Genomic DNA, 18,892 nt, shown 5'->3' on the forward strand with positions numbered 1-18,892 from the left:
GCGGTCACCACTAAAAACATAAATTGCCATTAGTCACCAAAAAGTGAAACACCAGCCATCTTTCACACTTTCATCTTTGGCAACCATTTGACCCTTCAGGTTCATCAGCAGGCAAAACTATACATTAGCCCTTAAACCTGTGCGCACATGACGGTGTATTTGGTTTGTTCTGGACCAACCTGCCAACCTCAAGCTTGGTAGCTGTCGCAACCCGCTATGACACGACCCCGCCCACAGGGTATCAGAGTCAGGTAGAGCCCCAGGCAGCAAAAGTACATGCTAACTGACTTCGTTCAGAGCGTAATAGTGACCAACAACAGCTACAGCCCTTTTTTGCTCATCATGAAGTCCACTGAAGGTTGATCACTAGCTGCGGGCTGTCGCACCAATCTGTGTGTGAAGACATGCACAGAGTGGAGCTCAGATGAACTTGAAACACTTCTGCTTGTCATGGGGGATGCGTGTCTTGAACAGAACTGAGTCCAGACGGAACTGGGTGTATAGGAGGGGCATGTAGCCATACACCTTGACAAAAAAATTCAAGCACGTGTGCCGCTCCTGGAAGTGCGAGTTGTCTTCTGACAGCGACACCGTGCAACCCGGACAACGGAAAGTCCACCGTGACGTCACCTGAGAATAAAAAGGCACGAAACGCAAACAGTAACTCAGTGTGTGGACACTACATTCAAATACGTTGACTGCCCAGAGGTGAGTGCAGACAGTGCGATTGCATTTTTCACTGCGAGTGAACGTTACTTCTTCCGCAGCTTTGGTCAATGTGTGCGGTGCTCCCGGGGGTCATTCACTGTAGGGACCAAAGTCAGAATATGGGCTTCAGGGGCCATATTTTGTACAGGCACCACAATCTGTAAAGTCCCATTTGGTGTTTAATTCCTTTCATTGTGACACCAATCATGAAGAAAGCAACAGGAGGTGAGGAAGCAAACAACCAATCACAGGCAAGGTCACTTTGTAACACCATCACCGCCAGCCACTACAGTCACTGGATAAGTTTTCACAGTACCCCGATCCTCCTTTGCCCACCACTGGATATGGAAGTTTGATGGCTGACCCTGACTGCAATCACATCTGTGGATTCCGGTTGTTGCCTTCGCAACGTCGCTATTACAACCGTTAAATCGTTACGAAACTTTTGGGTGGTTTGGATGAATTTTAAGTACTGCATCCCTGGCTAATAAATAATCAGCGCGGTGAGTTCTTTGTTTTAGGGTCAACCACTGTGACACCTTCATTACACGAACTGCATAAATACACTTGCTCCGATGGGGGCGACGTCAAGGAATTAAGAAAGTTCGCGACGCATCGAGGAATTCGCTATATGAAGGTTGGTTACATCCAGGTTTAAATGCACTTCCGTTTCCCAAGTAGCCACTTCCCTCTCTAATGTGTCTTGAGCTTTTGGGGTTTTTATATTTAGCATAAATCAAAGTTTGCAGACTAGTCCGGGATCATCCTACTGCAGTAGCGTAGTCCCCCGTGCATCTAGGCATGCTTCAAACACTATTTATTGCACTTCCTCTGCAGTACCTACCACAGAAGACCATGTACTCTTTGCGGCTATCATCTATGTCTACAAATTCTTCCTCCGCATCATTTCACAAGCTTACCCCAGTCACATGAAAAACCTGGCCTCCTACCCATATGACGATGCATGCAGTGTACGTTATATACTGTCATGCACACAGTCTTCACTGATAATAACTAGGGTGCACTGTGCTGTTATCTAGGTCTGCCCACAAATATAGACAAATGAATAGATAAAACGTGTGGACGCAGAAAAGCGAAACTGCAACCAAGTAAGTAATGCATTAAAACTGCATGTTATATACTTTAGTCAAAGACTACCCTCAGATATATTCAGTACTAGCAAAGCTGACTATGCAAGCAGTGTCTGGACCTCAAGTGACATCTGGTGTGTTCCTAACTATTTCAGAGTTCTTACCTTGAGAGGCGGCTTCCGAGTGATGTGTGAGACTAGGAAGTTCATGGCAATGTCCTCGCAGTTCATGTACTCGTCCACTTTGTCCCTGATGGCTTGAGGCATCACGTACGTGTACACGTATGAGTAGTACTGCATGTGCACACACAGACAGGGTCTCAGTTTCTACAATCAACAAAGACTTTCTTGCTGACGTGGGCATTTTTGATGAATTTTTATGGCGCAAGAGCATCTGTGGCCAAAGAGCGCCATGGAACAGAGTTTTTCTTGGTGGGGTCAAAGACCACCCATTTCCCAAGCATTTCACCCTAAAGAATCCGAGCACCAGGTAGGGGAAAGCTTGTATCCATTGTATTACCGGTAGGTACCCGGCGGCACTGGGGATCAGATCCGCACCTCCCACATGCGAGGCAGATGCTCAAACCACTAGGCCACCGCTGCGGCATTTTTATAAACTATAATGCAGAGATGCTTGAGGTTCTCATCTCAAGTGGTTACAAATTCCAGCTTTTGTCCTTCAAGCCAGAAAAATACAAATGTGCTGACGTCTCAACAGAAAGCCTGCTCTCAATTTCTTTCATTCCCTTCAGACACTTGGCCCTTCTAGGCAACTTCTAGCCTTTTAACAGCTGCCAATAGTTGCTCAAAGTTGAGTCTTGTTCACTACCACACAGATATACGGGACATATATTATGCACTTGTTAAGCCTTCAAGCTGCAAACACCCTGCTACAAGAAACAACTCAAGCACCGAAGGAGCAAATCGTCAAAATGGCCCTCCATGGTTCCCTCCCTTCCACTGGTACCCAACCAAAGCAGGTATAGCCTTTGCCAAAATCGTACAGCTTGCAGGTTTTCTTGTGGGCCATGCAGTATAGCTTGTTTTGCATCAGCAGCATTCCAAAACCTCCCAGAGGACAGAGACCACAGGAGGTCAGGCTTTCCATAGGTGTTACAAGAACCCCACTATACCCCTTAGAAGCAAACTCCTTGAGTGGTATATATTTTTGACAAAGGCTGCATATGTCTGCTTCCTCCATTGTTTTCTGCTACTTTTAAGAGTGCTCTCGACTGTAACGCTTCTTAAAATGTGACCAAGGTTTAGAGCCCAAACACTACAGGTATCCCATTCCATAAAAGCGCAATGCAATCAATACAGATACTATGTTCTGCCCAGCATACCTTGTGGAAGAAAGCCGCACCCATGAGCACCATTGACAGCTCGCATGAGTAGTTGCTGTTGTAGTACCATGACTTGTGGCCCACGTCCCAAGCATGGTAGCGGCCCGGGAAGCCCACGATGCGGTCCCGAGCTTCACGCCACACCCTGCAGACCCCAACAAAGTAACAAATGGCAACACAAGTGGCTGTGAAGTGGCGGCTGGCGGAACTTTTGCTTTCATTGTGCTCTATAATCACAATTTCACCAGCGCTGCGACTAGGAACAAGAACAGAGAAGGAAGACAAGGACAAGCGCTACTAACAACTGAAAGTTTATTTGAAAAAAACACAGATTATATGCACACAACTGACAACCCAAAGCGCCTGCGCCTCCCCCACCAGGCACGCAAAAGAGAGTTAAAAATCTAGATACAAAATTTCACACTCATGTAAGTTTACAGATGGTGTGCTAACGCACGTGTCGATGTTCTTGTGAATGTGATAGGCTTCACACAACTCCCTAGTTAACTGATCTGGATGTCTGAATTTAATCTTAGCCCTGTTAAGCAGAGGAAAGCATGCTTTTTTGTTAGACACACCGGGTTTGTTTAGAAGACAATCTCTGTAATGAAGGGACAGATTTGATGAAGGAGCACCATTCAAAGAGGTTCTATGCTGACGTAAGCGTGTATTTATGCATTTACCGGTTTGCCCAATGTAACTCTTGCCGCATTTAAAAGGTATGTCATAAACCACTCCCTCTGCACATGGCACAAAGGTTGACTCATGATCCACCTGGCATGCATTTTTTCTTTTGCCTCTTATTTGCTTCTGTTCCCGGGCTCTTTTGTCAACAATAGCACAAACCTTGCCTAGTTTATTAGGGACCGAAAAGAGCACTTTTACCCCATATCTAGTGCCAACCTGCTTAAGCCTATGGGATAACTGATGAATGTAGGGTATTACCGCATACTTCGTTCTGTCATTGCCGGAATTTTCCTGTGCTTCATGTCTACCACACGACTTCATCTTCTTCAGGATCTTGTTGCTAGCAAGCGCTATCACATCTTTGGGGAAGCCCGCTGACCTTAGCCTTTGAACTTGCTTATCGAAACTGCTGCCTAAAGTATGAATACATGACTTAGTAAGTGCAGATCCTAAACAAGACACTGCTATGCCACATTTAACTATTTTCGAGTGCCCAGACTGATAATTTAGCAAGGGCTTTTCCGACCGCTGTAGGAAGGACCAACAAACATGATTCACCTTTTTCTCCAATCTAATATCCAAGAATTGCAGCTGATTATCTTCCGGTAATTCAAAGGTAAATTTCAGACCAAACCCGCAGTTTTCAAAAGTCTTTAAAATGTCATCCACATGTGCCTTGAAGTCATGGGATTCAACAAAAACAAGATAATCGTCTACATACCGGAAGATTTGTTTTACACGGTTGTCTAAGTTAACTTTAATGCTCCTATCTGCATAGGAAAGAAAGATATTACTAAGTACCGGAGCCACTTTTGAGCCAATGCACACTCCTGTTTTTTGAACATATAGCCTGCCTTCCCAATCAACAAATGTGGATTTGAGATAAAATGACACAAGCTCCAAAAACGAGCCCACAGAAACGCCACACTTTGAAATGAATGCTTCTTCATCATTATCCTCTACTATACATTTCTTAACACACTGGAGGAGCCTATCATGTGGCAATGAATAGAATAAATCCTGCACATCAATACTAAACATGTCACACCCACCAGGATTATTTAGTTTCAGATAATGCACAACCGCCTCGGAATTAGATACAAGAAACGGGTCTTCTACTGTCAGTGAACACAATTTACTTTGCAAAAAACTTGAAACGGCATGTTGCCAAGTTCCCCATTCAGTAACAATGCAACGGAAGGGGATGTCAGTTTTATGAGTTTTGGCAGCAAAAAACACTTCTAAAAAGTTGCCTTTCGCCTTCTTAATGGATGCTTGCAGGCCAACTAAATTCATATCACCTACCAGCCTTAACGCCTCGCTTTTTTGTTTAAGGGCACTGGAACGCACAGGCTTAAAGTTTTTGGCAACTGAATTCCTAGCCTTCTCACGGAAAAGTTTCTCTGGCAGCGTAACGAAATAACCTTCTTTATCCGAGACAACCACGCGAAGTTTTTCGGACGTCAAGAAATCGGTCAAGTGCGCAAAGTCCCACCTTTTGGCCGGCCCTCCGCCACTCTTCTTGAGGGCCTCAACACATTCCACAACGCACCTAGGCTGCTCCTCTTTCTAGGTTGCTCCATTTTGCTGCTGTGCTCTATAAACACCAACTTGAGAAGTACAGACAGCCAGGATAGTTGGAAGTGTGATCGCGTATTTTAAATCAGCACAAGCAGGGAAGTACACAAAGGAACGATAACCACATGACAAGAAGTGCTATCTCGAAACTAAAGGCTGTTATTGACAAAGGGAACAATTGACATATACACATATCAGCAAAATGAACGTGTGATCAGTGCCATTTTTCTTTTTCTCGGGACTGTCAATAACAACCCTTAATAACGAGGCGGTGCTTGTCCTGTGCTCATTTTTTGCTTTGTTCACTTGCCCATTTGTGAAGAATTAACGTTAGATGACAAATTCATCAACTGCACCACAAGATCTTCGACAGCGCTTTGAACACACTGGAAGACAAGTGCTACTACATGAGCTAACCTGAGTGCGGCAATTTTACATTGTACTCCTATTCTAGGCTCACTGGAAACTGCGATGAAATTCAGCAGTACTTTCCACCTGGCCCATGCCGACAATAATTAACAAAATTGTACACAAGAGCATAGTAATCACAACTGAAAATAATTTAATTGCAACAAACCGAGTTGAAACCTTTCATACAAAACTACTGTGTAAAAATTATGCTGAAGCGCTAGATAACCGCACAGATACTTCCTAAGGAATAATTAGCTGGTTTGCAATGGTTAAAGAATAACCACAGGAATCTCAAGATATCTTATTTCTACAATTTACACACCGTTTATACTCCAATGAAAAATCTAACTTACAACTTTTCCCACAGACAACTGCTGCTTAGTATGACAAATTTTTTTGTACATGAAAATATTTCGTACATGGGAGAGAACAAACGAACAAGCCTGTGGTCCATTATGAGCCCCCCCCCCCCCAAATGCACACATGCACAGATTTACCTGAATCCAAAGACTATTTCATCATGGCGCAAATGGGTGTCATCATCAACTGAAAGCACAGCCTCTGTTTCAATCGAGGAGAACGGCAGGAAACGGTTGTTCAGACTGTTCTTCTTTGCGCGGACAACCTGGCAGAAAAGAAAGCATTTTCAAGTTTGATTTCATCTGCATGCAGCAAACCAGACACTCCACAAATTGAATGAGTGCAGACTTCCGTCACATCAAAGGAGCTGTTTCAGCTCTTGCAGCAACTCATAGGGCAACACACTAATCCTTGGATGACACTAAAATGCAAGAAAGAGAGCTGCACCAATTTATTAGAAATGCCTTGCTACCAGTGGCATGAAATTTGTATTGCTAATGAATTCCAGCAATTCTCCAGTGCTAATAAATATTATTATGATTATTAGTAGTAATATTATTACAAATTAAGGCTTCAAACAGGGGGTGTGCAAATTGCATGACGATTTCGCGAACACTTCCTAAAAAAACTCTACAAAGGTCACAATGTACAATATATATTGTGCTATACTGCTGCCTATACGTTGACCCTCCTATTCGCACTTCTCTCTGGCCAAAAAAAAAAGGGGGGGGGGGGGGGGGGGGGGCAGCAGTTTAGCATTGCTAATTGCACAAAATATTGTGAGAAAGCACAGTTTTTTGCAGGTGGACACCACCCCCACATACCTGAAAGTGCAGTTGAGGTGTCCACTGACCAAGAGAGCCAATTATGCACCTTTCCTTGCTGGTTTTTCAGAAAAGGACAGGCACATAACTGCCTCAATTTGTAAAAAGAAAACCCACCTACTCACAATGCAACTGAGGTGTCGACTGACCCAGTGCACCAGTTACACTTGCTACTCAGAGGCTTCATACAGACACCGTTGAAACCCAGGGAGTGCTTCTAGAAGTGCCTTCACACTAAAAAAATTAGCAGATGGTTTATCATGGCTAAGGATGGAATATCGCGCAGTAGCACTAGTTACAGTGCGCACTTAAGGTCCTTGCGTGCTAAAGGCCTTTACCATGAAGGCCTTCACCCTAAAGGTCTTTACCATGAGACGTTTTTCCTTAAGGGCCTTTACCACAAAGGCCCTTACCCTGAAGGCCTTCACTCAGGTGAGGGCCTTCTAGGTGTACACACCTAGAAGGTTGCCCACAACTCGGTGGGCAGGTGGGCCGCCTGCCACAATGCAGTCTTCAGACATGTACGTGTACCCAAAAATGCCTTTTTCTCAGCCCTTTTTCCAGGCCTACGTTAAAAGTTGACTCCAAATGTAAGACACATAACCCATCCTACCTCGCCCCAGGTTATGTCGTTCCCACAGGATGGCATGGCGGAGCGCATGTAGCTCGGAGCAATAAACGTGCAGTGATACAATCGTAAAGCGAGCAGTGAGAGGCAAATGGAGATACAAGATGATAAAACGGTGCAGTCGCGTGCAGCTCGGCTGACTGGTGTCAACCCGAACATCAAACGGTTCAGTAGTTTTGGATTCCGTTGCGCACCGAACGTTACTGGAAGTTTGCTCTCGAAACTGTTTGTACGGGAAGAGCGCGACTGCCAGTGCGAGCGAGCCGGTTAAATGGTGCCCAAATCGTCCCCTTGCCACTCCCACCTTCCGCGGCCACGCATGCCAAAGCGACCACACCGATCTTCCCAAGCACGCCTAGCGCACACTCATGTGCACACTAGTGGTCTGGCGCAGCAGGGACCTTAAAATATGCCACAAAAGCTTTTTTTTTTATAAACCCCGGTAATAAATTAGCGAGCGCAAATTATGCAAAGGCACAAATTACGCGAGTGAATAACGTATTATGTCGGCTACTGCACCTCAATCCTTATATGTTCACTACATGCATGCCCACTTTCTTGACTATGCAGACTAATTTTTCCTCTGTAACATGCCCTCCGACGCCAGGTGAGCCAAATGAAAGAAAGATTCACCTCTTAAAAAAAAAAAAGAAACGACTGCATTGGTTCTACTGGGAATAAGCCTCATGACCTTCTAATCCCAAATCCAGTATACTACCTAATGAGGCAAGGTACTATAAGTATAGGCAAGAGTTCTGAGAACGTAATGCTGCCGGTGTATCACGATATATGCAGTAGGATACAACTTAAAAAAAACAGCAGTTGGTAACAGTTGGGAAGTAGAGCACTCGCTTCGGCTTCGGGAGGTGGTTGGTTGAACTCCCACTGCCGGCCGGTTACCCACCGGTTTCCTCAAAATGGATACAAGCTTTGACCTGGCCTGGTGCTCGGCTTGCTAGGGCTACATGGCTTGGCAAAGGAGCCTGCGCATTCTAATCCCGTCTCTGTGGGCTTGGAAGAGAGACAGCACTAAATCAATGGTAATCATGGGCCATGGTACTCAGTGTCCTATGTTACTCCGCTGACCAATCCCAACAGTAAACGGAATCAGCATTTTTAATGTTTAACTGTGTTAAACAAGCTAGAGGCATCAAAATTGCTGAGCTTGTAATTTCATCTGGCGGTCAGCTTCTTGTTAACAGAAAAAGTTAACAACGGACTACTTTTTTGTCGTGGAGGAATTCTGTGTGGCGGTCCTGAATGTGGGTCGAGCTTCACTGCAGACTTACGTTGTACCCGACTATAGTACACGTCAAAGGAGGAAAAACATCTTAGACATTACGAAAAGAATGGCGTTCACGATGACATTGCACATAGCGGGTATATACGACACGCTGAGGCTTTAATTTGTGACTGCAAACAACTGTTCGTGCGCTCTTGGCCATTTCGTACTTCACTCCAGTGTTGGTGATAACGAGTTAAAAGTAATGGCATTACTGGTAACGCGTTACTTTTTTCGGTAACTTAGTAACGTACTCGTTACCATTTCGGAACTGCAACGGGTAACGCACTTACGTTAACATTTTTTGGTAAAGTGAGGTGTCACGTTACTAGTTACTTTTTGTTAAAATTGTGACCCACTCCACCCCCTTTTTGAGAAAAAAAAAAAGCGCAGAACACCTAAAGTGATATTGTAAATAAACAAAATGTACAGGTGCTCTCGACGACCCTTGTTGCGGCTTGCATGCATGCTAGAAAACACCTGCCCTCGACAACGCACCCAACTAAAAAAAAAAGAGAATAGCCATAAAGCACGAAACATGTGCACGAACTCGCATTCACACTCTTGCCTTCACCTACCTCCCCTTCCAAAACCACTCACACACACAACTCTCTAAAGCGTGGAAGCATGCGGAGCATTTTGGAACATCACAGTTTTCAGAATTACCTTAAATTTGTTGTGAGTTCAACAATGTTTTCTTTGTGAAGTTAGAATTGATGATGAAATGTCATTTTGTGTTTAATGTCACATTCAGAAAATGGCTTCACCATGTGCCACAGAGTTAGAAGCCATCGCATGTAACTCTAAAGGCAACTTTAGGCCACTATAACATTGCTAAGCTCCTGCACATTTGTGCAAAGTATTCTCGTTATATCTGGATTTCGTGCAAAATCTTGTTTGGGCTTGAAGTATTATGTGAAATGTGAGCTTCATAAAATTGTTACCGTAAGTTCTTAAGGTGACGACTAATTAAAATTAATGGCCATGAAGTGACGGCAAAGTAACGTGCGGTACTTTTTTCGGTAACGGTAACGATAAGGTGTTACCTTTTTTTGTAGGTAACGTAGGGCGGTAATGCGTTTTGGCGCAACGAGTAATGTATTGAGTTACTTTTTTTCGGTAACGCCTACAACACTGCTTCACTCGACTTCCGGCTATGCAGTATGCCGTAATCTTCCATCCTTTTCTTTATGGAGAAATTCAGAGGCCCGAAACAAGAAGATACAAAGATGAATGCAAGTGTGACTGCACCCACCTCAATAGGAACGCCAATGTCAGGCCAGCGCAGGTCCGGGGATGGTGGCTTCAAGCTGTTCCACACAACTATCACCTTATTGAGGTGAGGAAGGCTGTGCAGCCTCTGAAGAGAGTCAATCAGAACTGCTTCCCGCTCATAGGTCAGCATCACCACTGCAAACAAAAATGGGTGGCAAGGTGACCAAGGGTCAGATTCCATGAGATGCCAGAGCATTGTATCTTTGCTGGGTTGCAGTTAGGTGATCAGCAAACTAAGATTGCTGTGGTTTAGCTCTGGTTAAACCTAGAGTGACGTGATAGCTACACCTGGATTCACTCTCTCTCTCTCTCCTTCTCCTCTTCACCCCCCCCCCCCCCCCCTCTTGGTTTCGGCGGCGCGCGGGCAGCTGCTCCGCACCACGTGAACACTACTAAAGGAAAATGAAAATAGTGGGTGAACTCTTCACAACAAATCTAAACATTCAGTTGTGAGAGAACATTAAAAGATCCCAAGCTGAAAATAAATCAATAAATAGAAAATGTACAATTTGCATTTGCAATCTTCAATATCTGCACTTCCTCAGCATTAAAAAAATTTATTCTATCAGCCACCATGGCAAAGCAAGCAAAGCACAGAATTCGGCTGCTTTGGCCAGAATTCTGTTTAGGCCAGTTCCAATCAGTATTTTTTAACTGGACATTCAGGAGGCAGCTTGCCTGTGAACTGTTCCCTGGGAACATTGCCACCAAGGACTTCACCAAATTCTTTTCCAGAGCCGCCGGCACCTTGCGCAATTGGCCTGAAGCCAAAACTGGAACCTGCAAGGCAGAAATGCACATCATTTAGAGGTAAAGGTGCAAATGTTAATCACAGGCACATAAGGCAAGTGGAAACTACACAAGTGTGAAAATAAAACGTTCATATAGCACACATTGAATTGCTTTTGAGTATCACAAATATAGCAATCTTTTAAAAAATATGAGTACAGCATTGAAATTCCCTGGTGCAGCTCTGGACACCTGAGATGAATGCCAAAAAAACATCTCTGGGTGCCTTACCTACCGCCAGATAAGTTGAGTGGAGAGGAACTAAGGTCAAGTTCAAGGTGCTGATGTCGATCCGCACTCATAGCTTTGTTAAATAGCATTCTGGGGCTTGTGTTATAGTGCCAGCAAAACTAAAAATACACACCCTGCTTGCTCAAATCCAAACCTGGCATCAGTATTTACATATTTTGTTTGAACTAAACAAAAGAAAGCCTTCTAAATGCAAACCTGGCCAAGATGCCAGTTCTGCTGCTCACTTGTTTGTGGCCACATTATACACAACAATAATTCTTTTGTCAATTTCAGATGAACTGGACAAGCAATGCAGTCTCATATGTTTTTAAACACAACAGAAGCAACACAACCGCAGTGTGTATGAAGCTTGACTGTGAACAAGCAAGTTCAGTTTCTCAAGTACAGATAAGCAAGAAAAATTTCTGTACTGTTAGTATATAATGTGTAACTCAGTGAGTAAGCAGCAATGGCCATTTTCACAAACAAATCAATTTAAAAACTTCAGCTCACCATTGGTACCACTGATATCAACAAAGCCAGACTAAGACTGCTATTTCATTTTTGTACATATGCAATTTTCAAACTGCTGGAAATTTAAGCCACTCTGAAACTGAACTGAAAAATAATCACAGGTATACTGCCCCGAGACAGTTTGTTAAACATATAAAATGTAAACCGCACCCCATGGACTGAGAATCCAAGACAGACCTACCTAGGAACAACAAAAAGTGGCTGAAAAGCATTTTGTATTAATTAAAAACAGCACTAGCACAGTAGAACACTTCCCAGAGCATGATAGCAGTAAGCCAGATTTCACCGTTGCCCCATTAAATTGGCTCTCAAGGGGCACCTTTTTAATTACGTAATTTGTGGATGCAGATTCAACCTATTCTAACTCACTCACCCATGAACTTGGCCTCAGAAGGGAGGATAGGGTCTTGGGCTCCATAAGGGTACATGGTGTGCGGGTCATATTCCTCGTTCCACACCTTCATCCGGTCATTCAGAGTGACAGAGAAGTTCCGCTGATATGTCAGTGACGGAAATGGTGGCTCAATGGGGCCAAGCATTTCATCCATCTCCGTGTTTGGAGCAGCTTCCACCGTGAGTGGACGAAAAGTGCTGTTGAACACGCTCGGAGATGTTTCCTCGTGCGCGGGTGGAGCAGGTATTCCAAGTCGTGTACGAACAAGCGAGAGCGTTGCCTTGATCACACGAGACGTTGTAGACAGGTAGTTCTCCCAAACCAGACGGCCGCGGCGGCGAAGCTCCACAATGTCCACGTCCAGGTAAGTCCGCAAGACGAAGTGGACTTCGGTGATGCGGGCCAGCGGTAGTACAATAGCAGCCCGTGACCAGTCGACAAACTCTGCGAACGGCAGCTCAACAGCATCTCCACCAAGAATGACAGGAATGGCTCCATTCTGGAGGCTTTCACGGACCCGCGTCAGAAAGCCGGCGGTCGAGATAAAGTCAGTGGGAGGAGCAAAAATGAGAGAGAATGTCGACTCTTGCAAGAGCTGGGCACGACTCGAGTGATTGCCACACAAAGCCCACTCATGTGGCACATAGGATGAATTTTCACCTGCGGAGCACGTAAAACTGAAGTTGAACTCATTGTCAAAGCCCTGCGACATCTTTCTGAGAAGGTTTACAATCATTTCATTTGCACGGGCTGTGACAGTCATGTTAGTGCCATGAACAAGCTTGCCGTGAAAACTCAGGAGATACCGTCGGCGAGCAGGTACAATCACTGGTGTCGACTGCCACAGGTGTTCTGGCTCCTTTCCAAAAGTTACCGGTGGTATGATGAGATCAAACTTCTGTCGGAAATCTGTCGCACCTCCGGACGGCTGTGCAATAATGGCTCGCTGCACATAATTTTCGTTAAGGACAGCTGCACTCCCCAAGTTGATTACAACATGATTGCGCCCATTTCCATTCCAATGAACCAGCTGCTGAAGGTAATTTGCCACTGAGCCTGACGACAAGTTGTTGTTGAGGATTACCACATAGACACATGCAGTACTTGGATCAAAAGTGGCATGAACATTTGTGTCGAGGATTTGTGCGACGGAGGCCCTGACATTAGGGTCCAGGACCGAGTCATCAGTTGGATAGAAATAAACTGGAAAGCCAGAAGTGAGGGAGCAGTGCGAGTAGTCGAAACACGAGTACATCTGGCACTTGGGTGACGGCTCTAATGCCGGCAGGTACAGCTGACGAGCATCTTCTCCCAATAGGAGCTTCAGAGGTGGGCGAAGAAGTGGTATGTTCCGGCTTTCTAATTCTTCGCGAGCATAGGCGGCTTGTTTCAGAGAAAGCTTGATGCGGTCCAGCTCAAGGCGATTTTGGGTGTAGCCACGCTTCGATTCTTCAACACTCTGAGTCAAGGTGAAGATTTCAGCCTGCAAGAAAAAACAAAAACAAATTAACAAATAAACAATGTACAGAAAACAAGAAACAGAGGCCGACTATAGCATGCAGTGCACTAACACGAAAGATCGGGTGTAGCATGTTCGAGTTAAAGCTCAAAATTTGGCACTTCTAGGTCGTAGACGCTCAGCTTTCTGTTGCAGCACTGCATGCAGCAGAAAATTTACACTTACCTGAAGTTTCTGCCGCTTCTTTTCAAGGTCTCGAAGCTCGCTGCTCACAGACAATTTGATGCGCAGAAATTCTTCAATCCTAAGTTTTAAGTCCTTTAGTTCTAAGATGTGAATGTCGTCAAGATGGATCCTCCTCTGCAGGTCTTTCGTGGAGTCCACCGAGCCCACAAACTGTAATGCATTCCGAAAATAAGAACTCAATAATACGAAGTGTTATATGACGAACATGCAATTGCAGCGAGTAAAACGTAAGAGCGAAAACCTAACCAAACGAGATCACATTGTGTGTTGCTGTCGGTGACAAGAGGACGGAGATCGTTCCGAAACAAGCTTTGCACACACCTAGCTTACTTAGCTTTTCAACGAAAATTCTCCGCGCACTTTCACCGGATGTGTCAAATAAAAACAAAGGAAAACGTCCAGTTCTTTTTTTTTTTCCTGCACTGAAAGCCAGTTCGTAAAACGGCACTTCAATGACTTTCTTTTCCACGGTTGGCTGCACAGAACCTCGAGAACCTGTCAAAAGAGTGAAGGCTGAAGGACAGCAAATCCTTCTACGCGAACCAAAACCTGCGATAAGTTTGGAACAAGAATGACACCTAAGCGTAGGCAACGGTAACGACAAAAAGTAACAAGGAAAAGAGCTCACTTTTGAAATGTAGTGATGCATAAATAACGGCACAATAATCAAGGCGAGTAGAGCAAGCACCAAGAACCTTGAGCTTCTGACTCCGGCGAACCATACGCGCAGAGGTTTTGAGCTGAGACATCTCTGTAGACACCGCTCGTGATAGGCCATTCCTCAGGTTTCTGATGCTAGCCTTAAGATTTTGAAGGCCGAAGAGGAACTCGCGAGAAACCTTACGAACGACATCGCCTCCCGGAGAGACGCTCCGCGTCTGTCGGATACATGGGCGCCGCCATATTTGCTCTCGCCGAATCACGTGAGACCGCAGTGGGCCAAGAGAGGGAGAGCGGCCTGTCATATGATGGTTAGGTGTGCGGACGGTTTGCGCTGATGGTAACGTTCGTTCTTGTTCCGTTTCTTGCTTTTTCGCTGTCTTCTAACTTTTGTGCGTCTATGCGTGTGTGTGCGCTCAATTACGAGATGTAGACTGTTACCGTTGCGTGTTCTGTGTTCGATCTCCTGCTTGAGTGCGCGGGGCCTGGGCGTTCACGGCGGCGGTGTCGGCGGTAGCAGTCTGCGATCGTGTGAGAGGCAGCCTGTCGGTGGTAGTGCGTGTAGCCGCTGGTTTTGCACTGCAAAGACACGCATTTTGCACTGCTGCCGGGTGCACGCACCGCCCTCGGCTTTCCTCCCACGGCGTCTAGTCGTGCGCAGCGCAGCTGCATCGCTTGCCCGCCGAACCACGCGGCTCCCGCTTGCCGTTTTCCGCCGTTTGTGACCGCGCCGACCGGGGCGGGCGACCCGTTGTCAGCGAAGAGAGGCGTTATTGGATGTTGCGACAGTGTTCGTCCACCCCGGCACCTTTCGCGGTGCTCCGTGCGCGTATTCAAAAGCCGCAGCTTGTGGCGTCCGTGTTCTGACAACGCTCCGATGTCGTTTCAGTCTTTCCCCGAGGACGAAGACGGCTACTCGTCCAACTACCACGTCGGGTCTTTGCCGCGTGATTATGCCTACGGACCCGACGACGCCGAGGGAGACCTGACACATGCCACGCAATGTGCAAGAAAAAGAAAAATCCTTCTCATGGGGTCCAAGGGGTGCGTGTCCACTTGCTGCTTTTGTCTGCGTGCACGGTGATCTGCTGATCCTTTTTCGAAGCTTATGCACTTTGCGATCGTTGCTTGGAACACTTCGAGCTACTGAGTGCTGACATTTATAGCCTGCCTGGTCTATCTGTGCGGTTTTTCAGGAGCGGGAAGTCATCCATCGAGAAGGTGGTTTTTCACAAAATGTCACCCAACGAAACGCTGTTCTTGGAGAGCACCAACAAGATTGTCCGAAACGGTATGACTCCTCCCCATTTTATCGCTGTTCTGATGTGCGTTTTTTTGTTGGCATGCACGCACTAGATACTTAAGTAACCTGTCACTGCATCTCTGATAGCCAGATGAAGGTAGTACAACCTGCAGCAAGTAGCCACTTGTGTGGCCTGTGAGGACATAAGTCGTCGCATTAAGTGCAGTACCGTTTATTTGATTAACACAGCTGAATTTGTAGCATAGTGCAAGCTTCTGTATTAAAAGGCCTTTAGTGTATTAACAGATAAGCAAGTCTCGCCCGCACTTGAGAATTTATCTACACGGTATGCCATGTGATAGAAGAGTGGATGTTGGACAGTGTTCACGACTGCAGCTGCTCCACTGTTAATGTCTGGTACACTTAACATTCTGCTTCTTTTAGAAGGGAGGGTTGGAGTTTTGGGAAATGTAAAGACAAGCTTGCATATCTGACGTGAAACATTACATTGCAACTACTCAAGTGGTGATCAGTCATGCAGTCACACAGGCTTGCTAGCCATGATGTGCTTCAGTATAGGCAAGGATAGGAGTGTTCATTATTTCCCAGTAAGCACCAGAAAAGCCCTGCCAACTTTGTTGTTGCATGCGTAGCTCATACTTAGAAATGTCATTCACGGATTTTTTGTGAACCGATCGAATCTGTTAGAAGATGGCCCAGGAGTCTGCACATGTTGACCTGTAGGAGCAGTGTAGAAGAAAGAATTAAGTAGCGCCAGCAACTCACTAGTAGGAACTGCTGTACAAGTGGACAACAGAGAAAAGGCACTGCTGTTAAGAAAAGCACTAAAATCTTGCTAGATTAAGAGATCACTGGTAAGCACCACATAGTGCATGTGATTGAAACAGAATTCCTTAATTGTCCCTGTGAGCCATAATAGTTATGGTGCTCGGCTGCTGAACTGAAAGACACGGGCTCGATCGCATCCACGACGGTTGCATTGCGATGGAGGCGAAATGCTAGAGGTCCATGTACTGTGCGATGTCGGTGCACGTAAAAGAGCCTCAGATGGTCGAAAACTATCCGGAGCCTTCCACTACGGCGTCCCTCATAGCCGGAGTCGCTTTGGGATGTTAAAGCATAAGCCATTGTACCTGTGCTATAAACGGTGCTTGTGAAAATGCCAAGACTGTATTTCTGTAAAACACACTATTCTGATTAGCCATGTCTCTCGGACATTATCCTTTTACTTTCTGGTTTCAACACAAAATAGAGTTTAATTCTTTAAAATGACAGCTTTAAATAGAATGAGCTGGTAATTTTTGGATGATGACTTCACTTGGTGGAAAATCTAATCTTTAGATATTAACCATGTGAAACTCTCTACCTTGGTTGATATTCAAGCTGTACTATGTAAGCTGAAGACTATGATTATTTTATTAAGAATTCCACACCTTCTTGCCACATAAGGTTTCCCTGTATTTCCTTATCATCCTTGTATCTTGTTTTTCATGTCAGCCTGATAATACTGGACTATGCCATGTGCTTCCTGGCTTTTTATAAGTAAAAATATTAAAACCTATCAAAGTGATTGTATTGTGACGTTAAATGCTTTTGTTTTCATGTAGTGTTCCACTAACTGCCCCTTGCAAACATTTATGAGCATCTGCTTCAATTTTCATCTCTTGCAGACATCTCAAATAGCTCGTTTGTCAAGCTGGACATATGGGATATCCCTGGCCAGGTTGACTTTGTTGACCAGGTGTCGGACTTCAAGAACGTCTTTGGTGGCTGGGGAGCCCTTGTGTTTGTAATTGACGCTCAGGTACGACCTGTATGGCACATGTCATCTAAATTCACCATTGTGCCGTTATCTTGCAGGTTTTGTAATAATCATTTTTCCTATTACTAATACCCCTTTTTTTTGCTGGCAACCAGCTACATAAGTAATAGGACAGTGTATACATTGACATTCACATATATATGTTTGCAAAAGTCTACGTGCACATGCAGCATTTCTTTGGCTCGCACTTTCATATATTTTAATGTCTAGGTATGATGTGCAGTTATGGCTTAACAAAGTGTACACAGTTTTATAGAACCAGAATGGACACTTTTGCATTTTTCCAGCAGCTGGGGAGATTCTTGTTTCAAAGAGAAAGGTCATGTCCAAAGCTTACTAATGACGTATCAAGCGCTGATGCCAACAACAGAGACCTTTCTGATAGCACACATGTATTAACGAATTATTTTTTAGTTTGGTGCATGATAGCCTAATGCTGCGTTCCAATCGGCGATCCAGGAACTCCGCGAACTGAGGAGTACGCTTCAATGGGTGTCTTGGATACAGGTTCTGAGTTTTTATTGGCTGAGATGGATTTTGTGCTCCTTCGTGGATTCAGGGCTCTTGCTGCTGATTGCTGGTCGAAATGTGCCATAAATTACTTGTGCATTATAAAACCACATGCAATACAACTGTATTCGTGTCTTATGTGGCCGTGTAGGAGTGCTCTCCATTACCGTTGGATCTGTTTGTAATGTGGATAGTGCCTTAGCAGAATAGGTTTCAAAGAAAGAGCATGCCCATGATGTATGCAACTAACTTACTTTCCCGATATCATTCTCTTCATTTGTTGCCAGTTGCAACTGGAGTTGAAAGAAATTTTTTTTTTTGCAACGTGAAATAGTAGACAGGCATTAGGAAGTCATAATACAGTGGACACCACATAAATTTTAATGTCCACCCGTTAATCAAAACAGAATTATTTAAGTGCTTTGAACCTTCTGTTGAGGAGCTTCCTGTGACGATGTTGATCTGTTTGCAACCTCAGAAAGTGGTAACATTGACCGATGAAGCTGTGATAACAGCAAGCTACTTATTCATCTGCTGGAGCATGGGCGCTCGTTCTTTTTAGCGTCGAGGGAACCCGCAAGCACAACACCTCTCGAGGGAACCTGCAAGCGCAACACTAAGGCCAAGAAACCCCAGATTAGAGCTGTGCACGGGCCCTACACTACCACAGGCGGCCCGGCCCGACGCTAAAGAAGCCTGAGTTCGCCCGGGCCCGGCCCGACCTGCAATAAAGCGAAGCCGACACAAAAAGAAACAATATCAGGAAAATCAGTTTATTTAAATGACCTTATAATGTG

General features: G+C 45.0%; 2 protein-coding genes across 3 annotated transcripts in view; one reads left to right on the forward strand and one right to left on the reverse strand.

The window, feature by feature from the left end:
- botv (exostosin like glycosyltransferase 3) lies at positions 1 to 14,741 on the reverse strand. The gene is made up of 9 exons (XM_077632454.1): positions 14,468 to 14,741; positions 13,819 to 13,989; positions 12,114 to 13,617; positions 10,865 to 10,966; positions 10,167 to 10,321; positions 6,315 to 6,442; positions 3,142 to 3,286; positions 1,964 to 2,092; positions 1 to 630 (listed from the first exon to the last, which is right to left on the reverse strand). The coding sequence occupies exons 1-9, from the start codon at positions 14,615 to 14,617 to the stop codon at positions 421 to 423; spliced, it is 2,694 nt and encodes an 897-aa protein (XP_077488580.1). The 5' UTR covers positions 14,618 to 14,741; the 3' UTR covers positions 1 to 420.
- Positions 14,700 to 18,892, forward strand: part of RagC-D (Ras-related GTP binding C/D) — a 22,080-nt gene continuing 17,887 nt past the window's right edge. Inside the window, exons 1-4 of one of the 2 annotated variants that reach the window (XM_077632457.1) lie at positions 14,700 to 14,839; positions 15,389 to 15,543; positions 15,696 to 15,790; positions 17,434 to 17,567. In XM_077632457.1, the coding sequence (XP_077488583.1) occupies positions 14,837 to 14,839; positions 15,389 to 15,543; positions 15,696 to 15,790; positions 17,434 to 17,567 (387 nt within the window). In that variant the 5' untranslated portion in view covers positions 14,700 to 14,836. Of the gene's footprint in view, positions 14,840 to 15,361; positions 15,544 to 15,695; positions 15,791 to 17,433; positions 17,568 to 18,892 lie in introns of those variants that run through there. The other variant, XM_077632456.1, reaches the window with a different exon arrangement.

This window comes from Amblyomma americanum, chromosome 7 (genome assembly GCF_052857255.1).
Source record: "Amblyomma americanum isolate KBUSLIRL-KWMA chromosome 7, ASM5285725v1, whole genome shotgun sequence".
Lineage (NCBI taxonomy): Eukaryota > Metazoa > Arthropoda > Arachnida > Ixodida > Ixodidae > Amblyomma > Amblyomma americanum.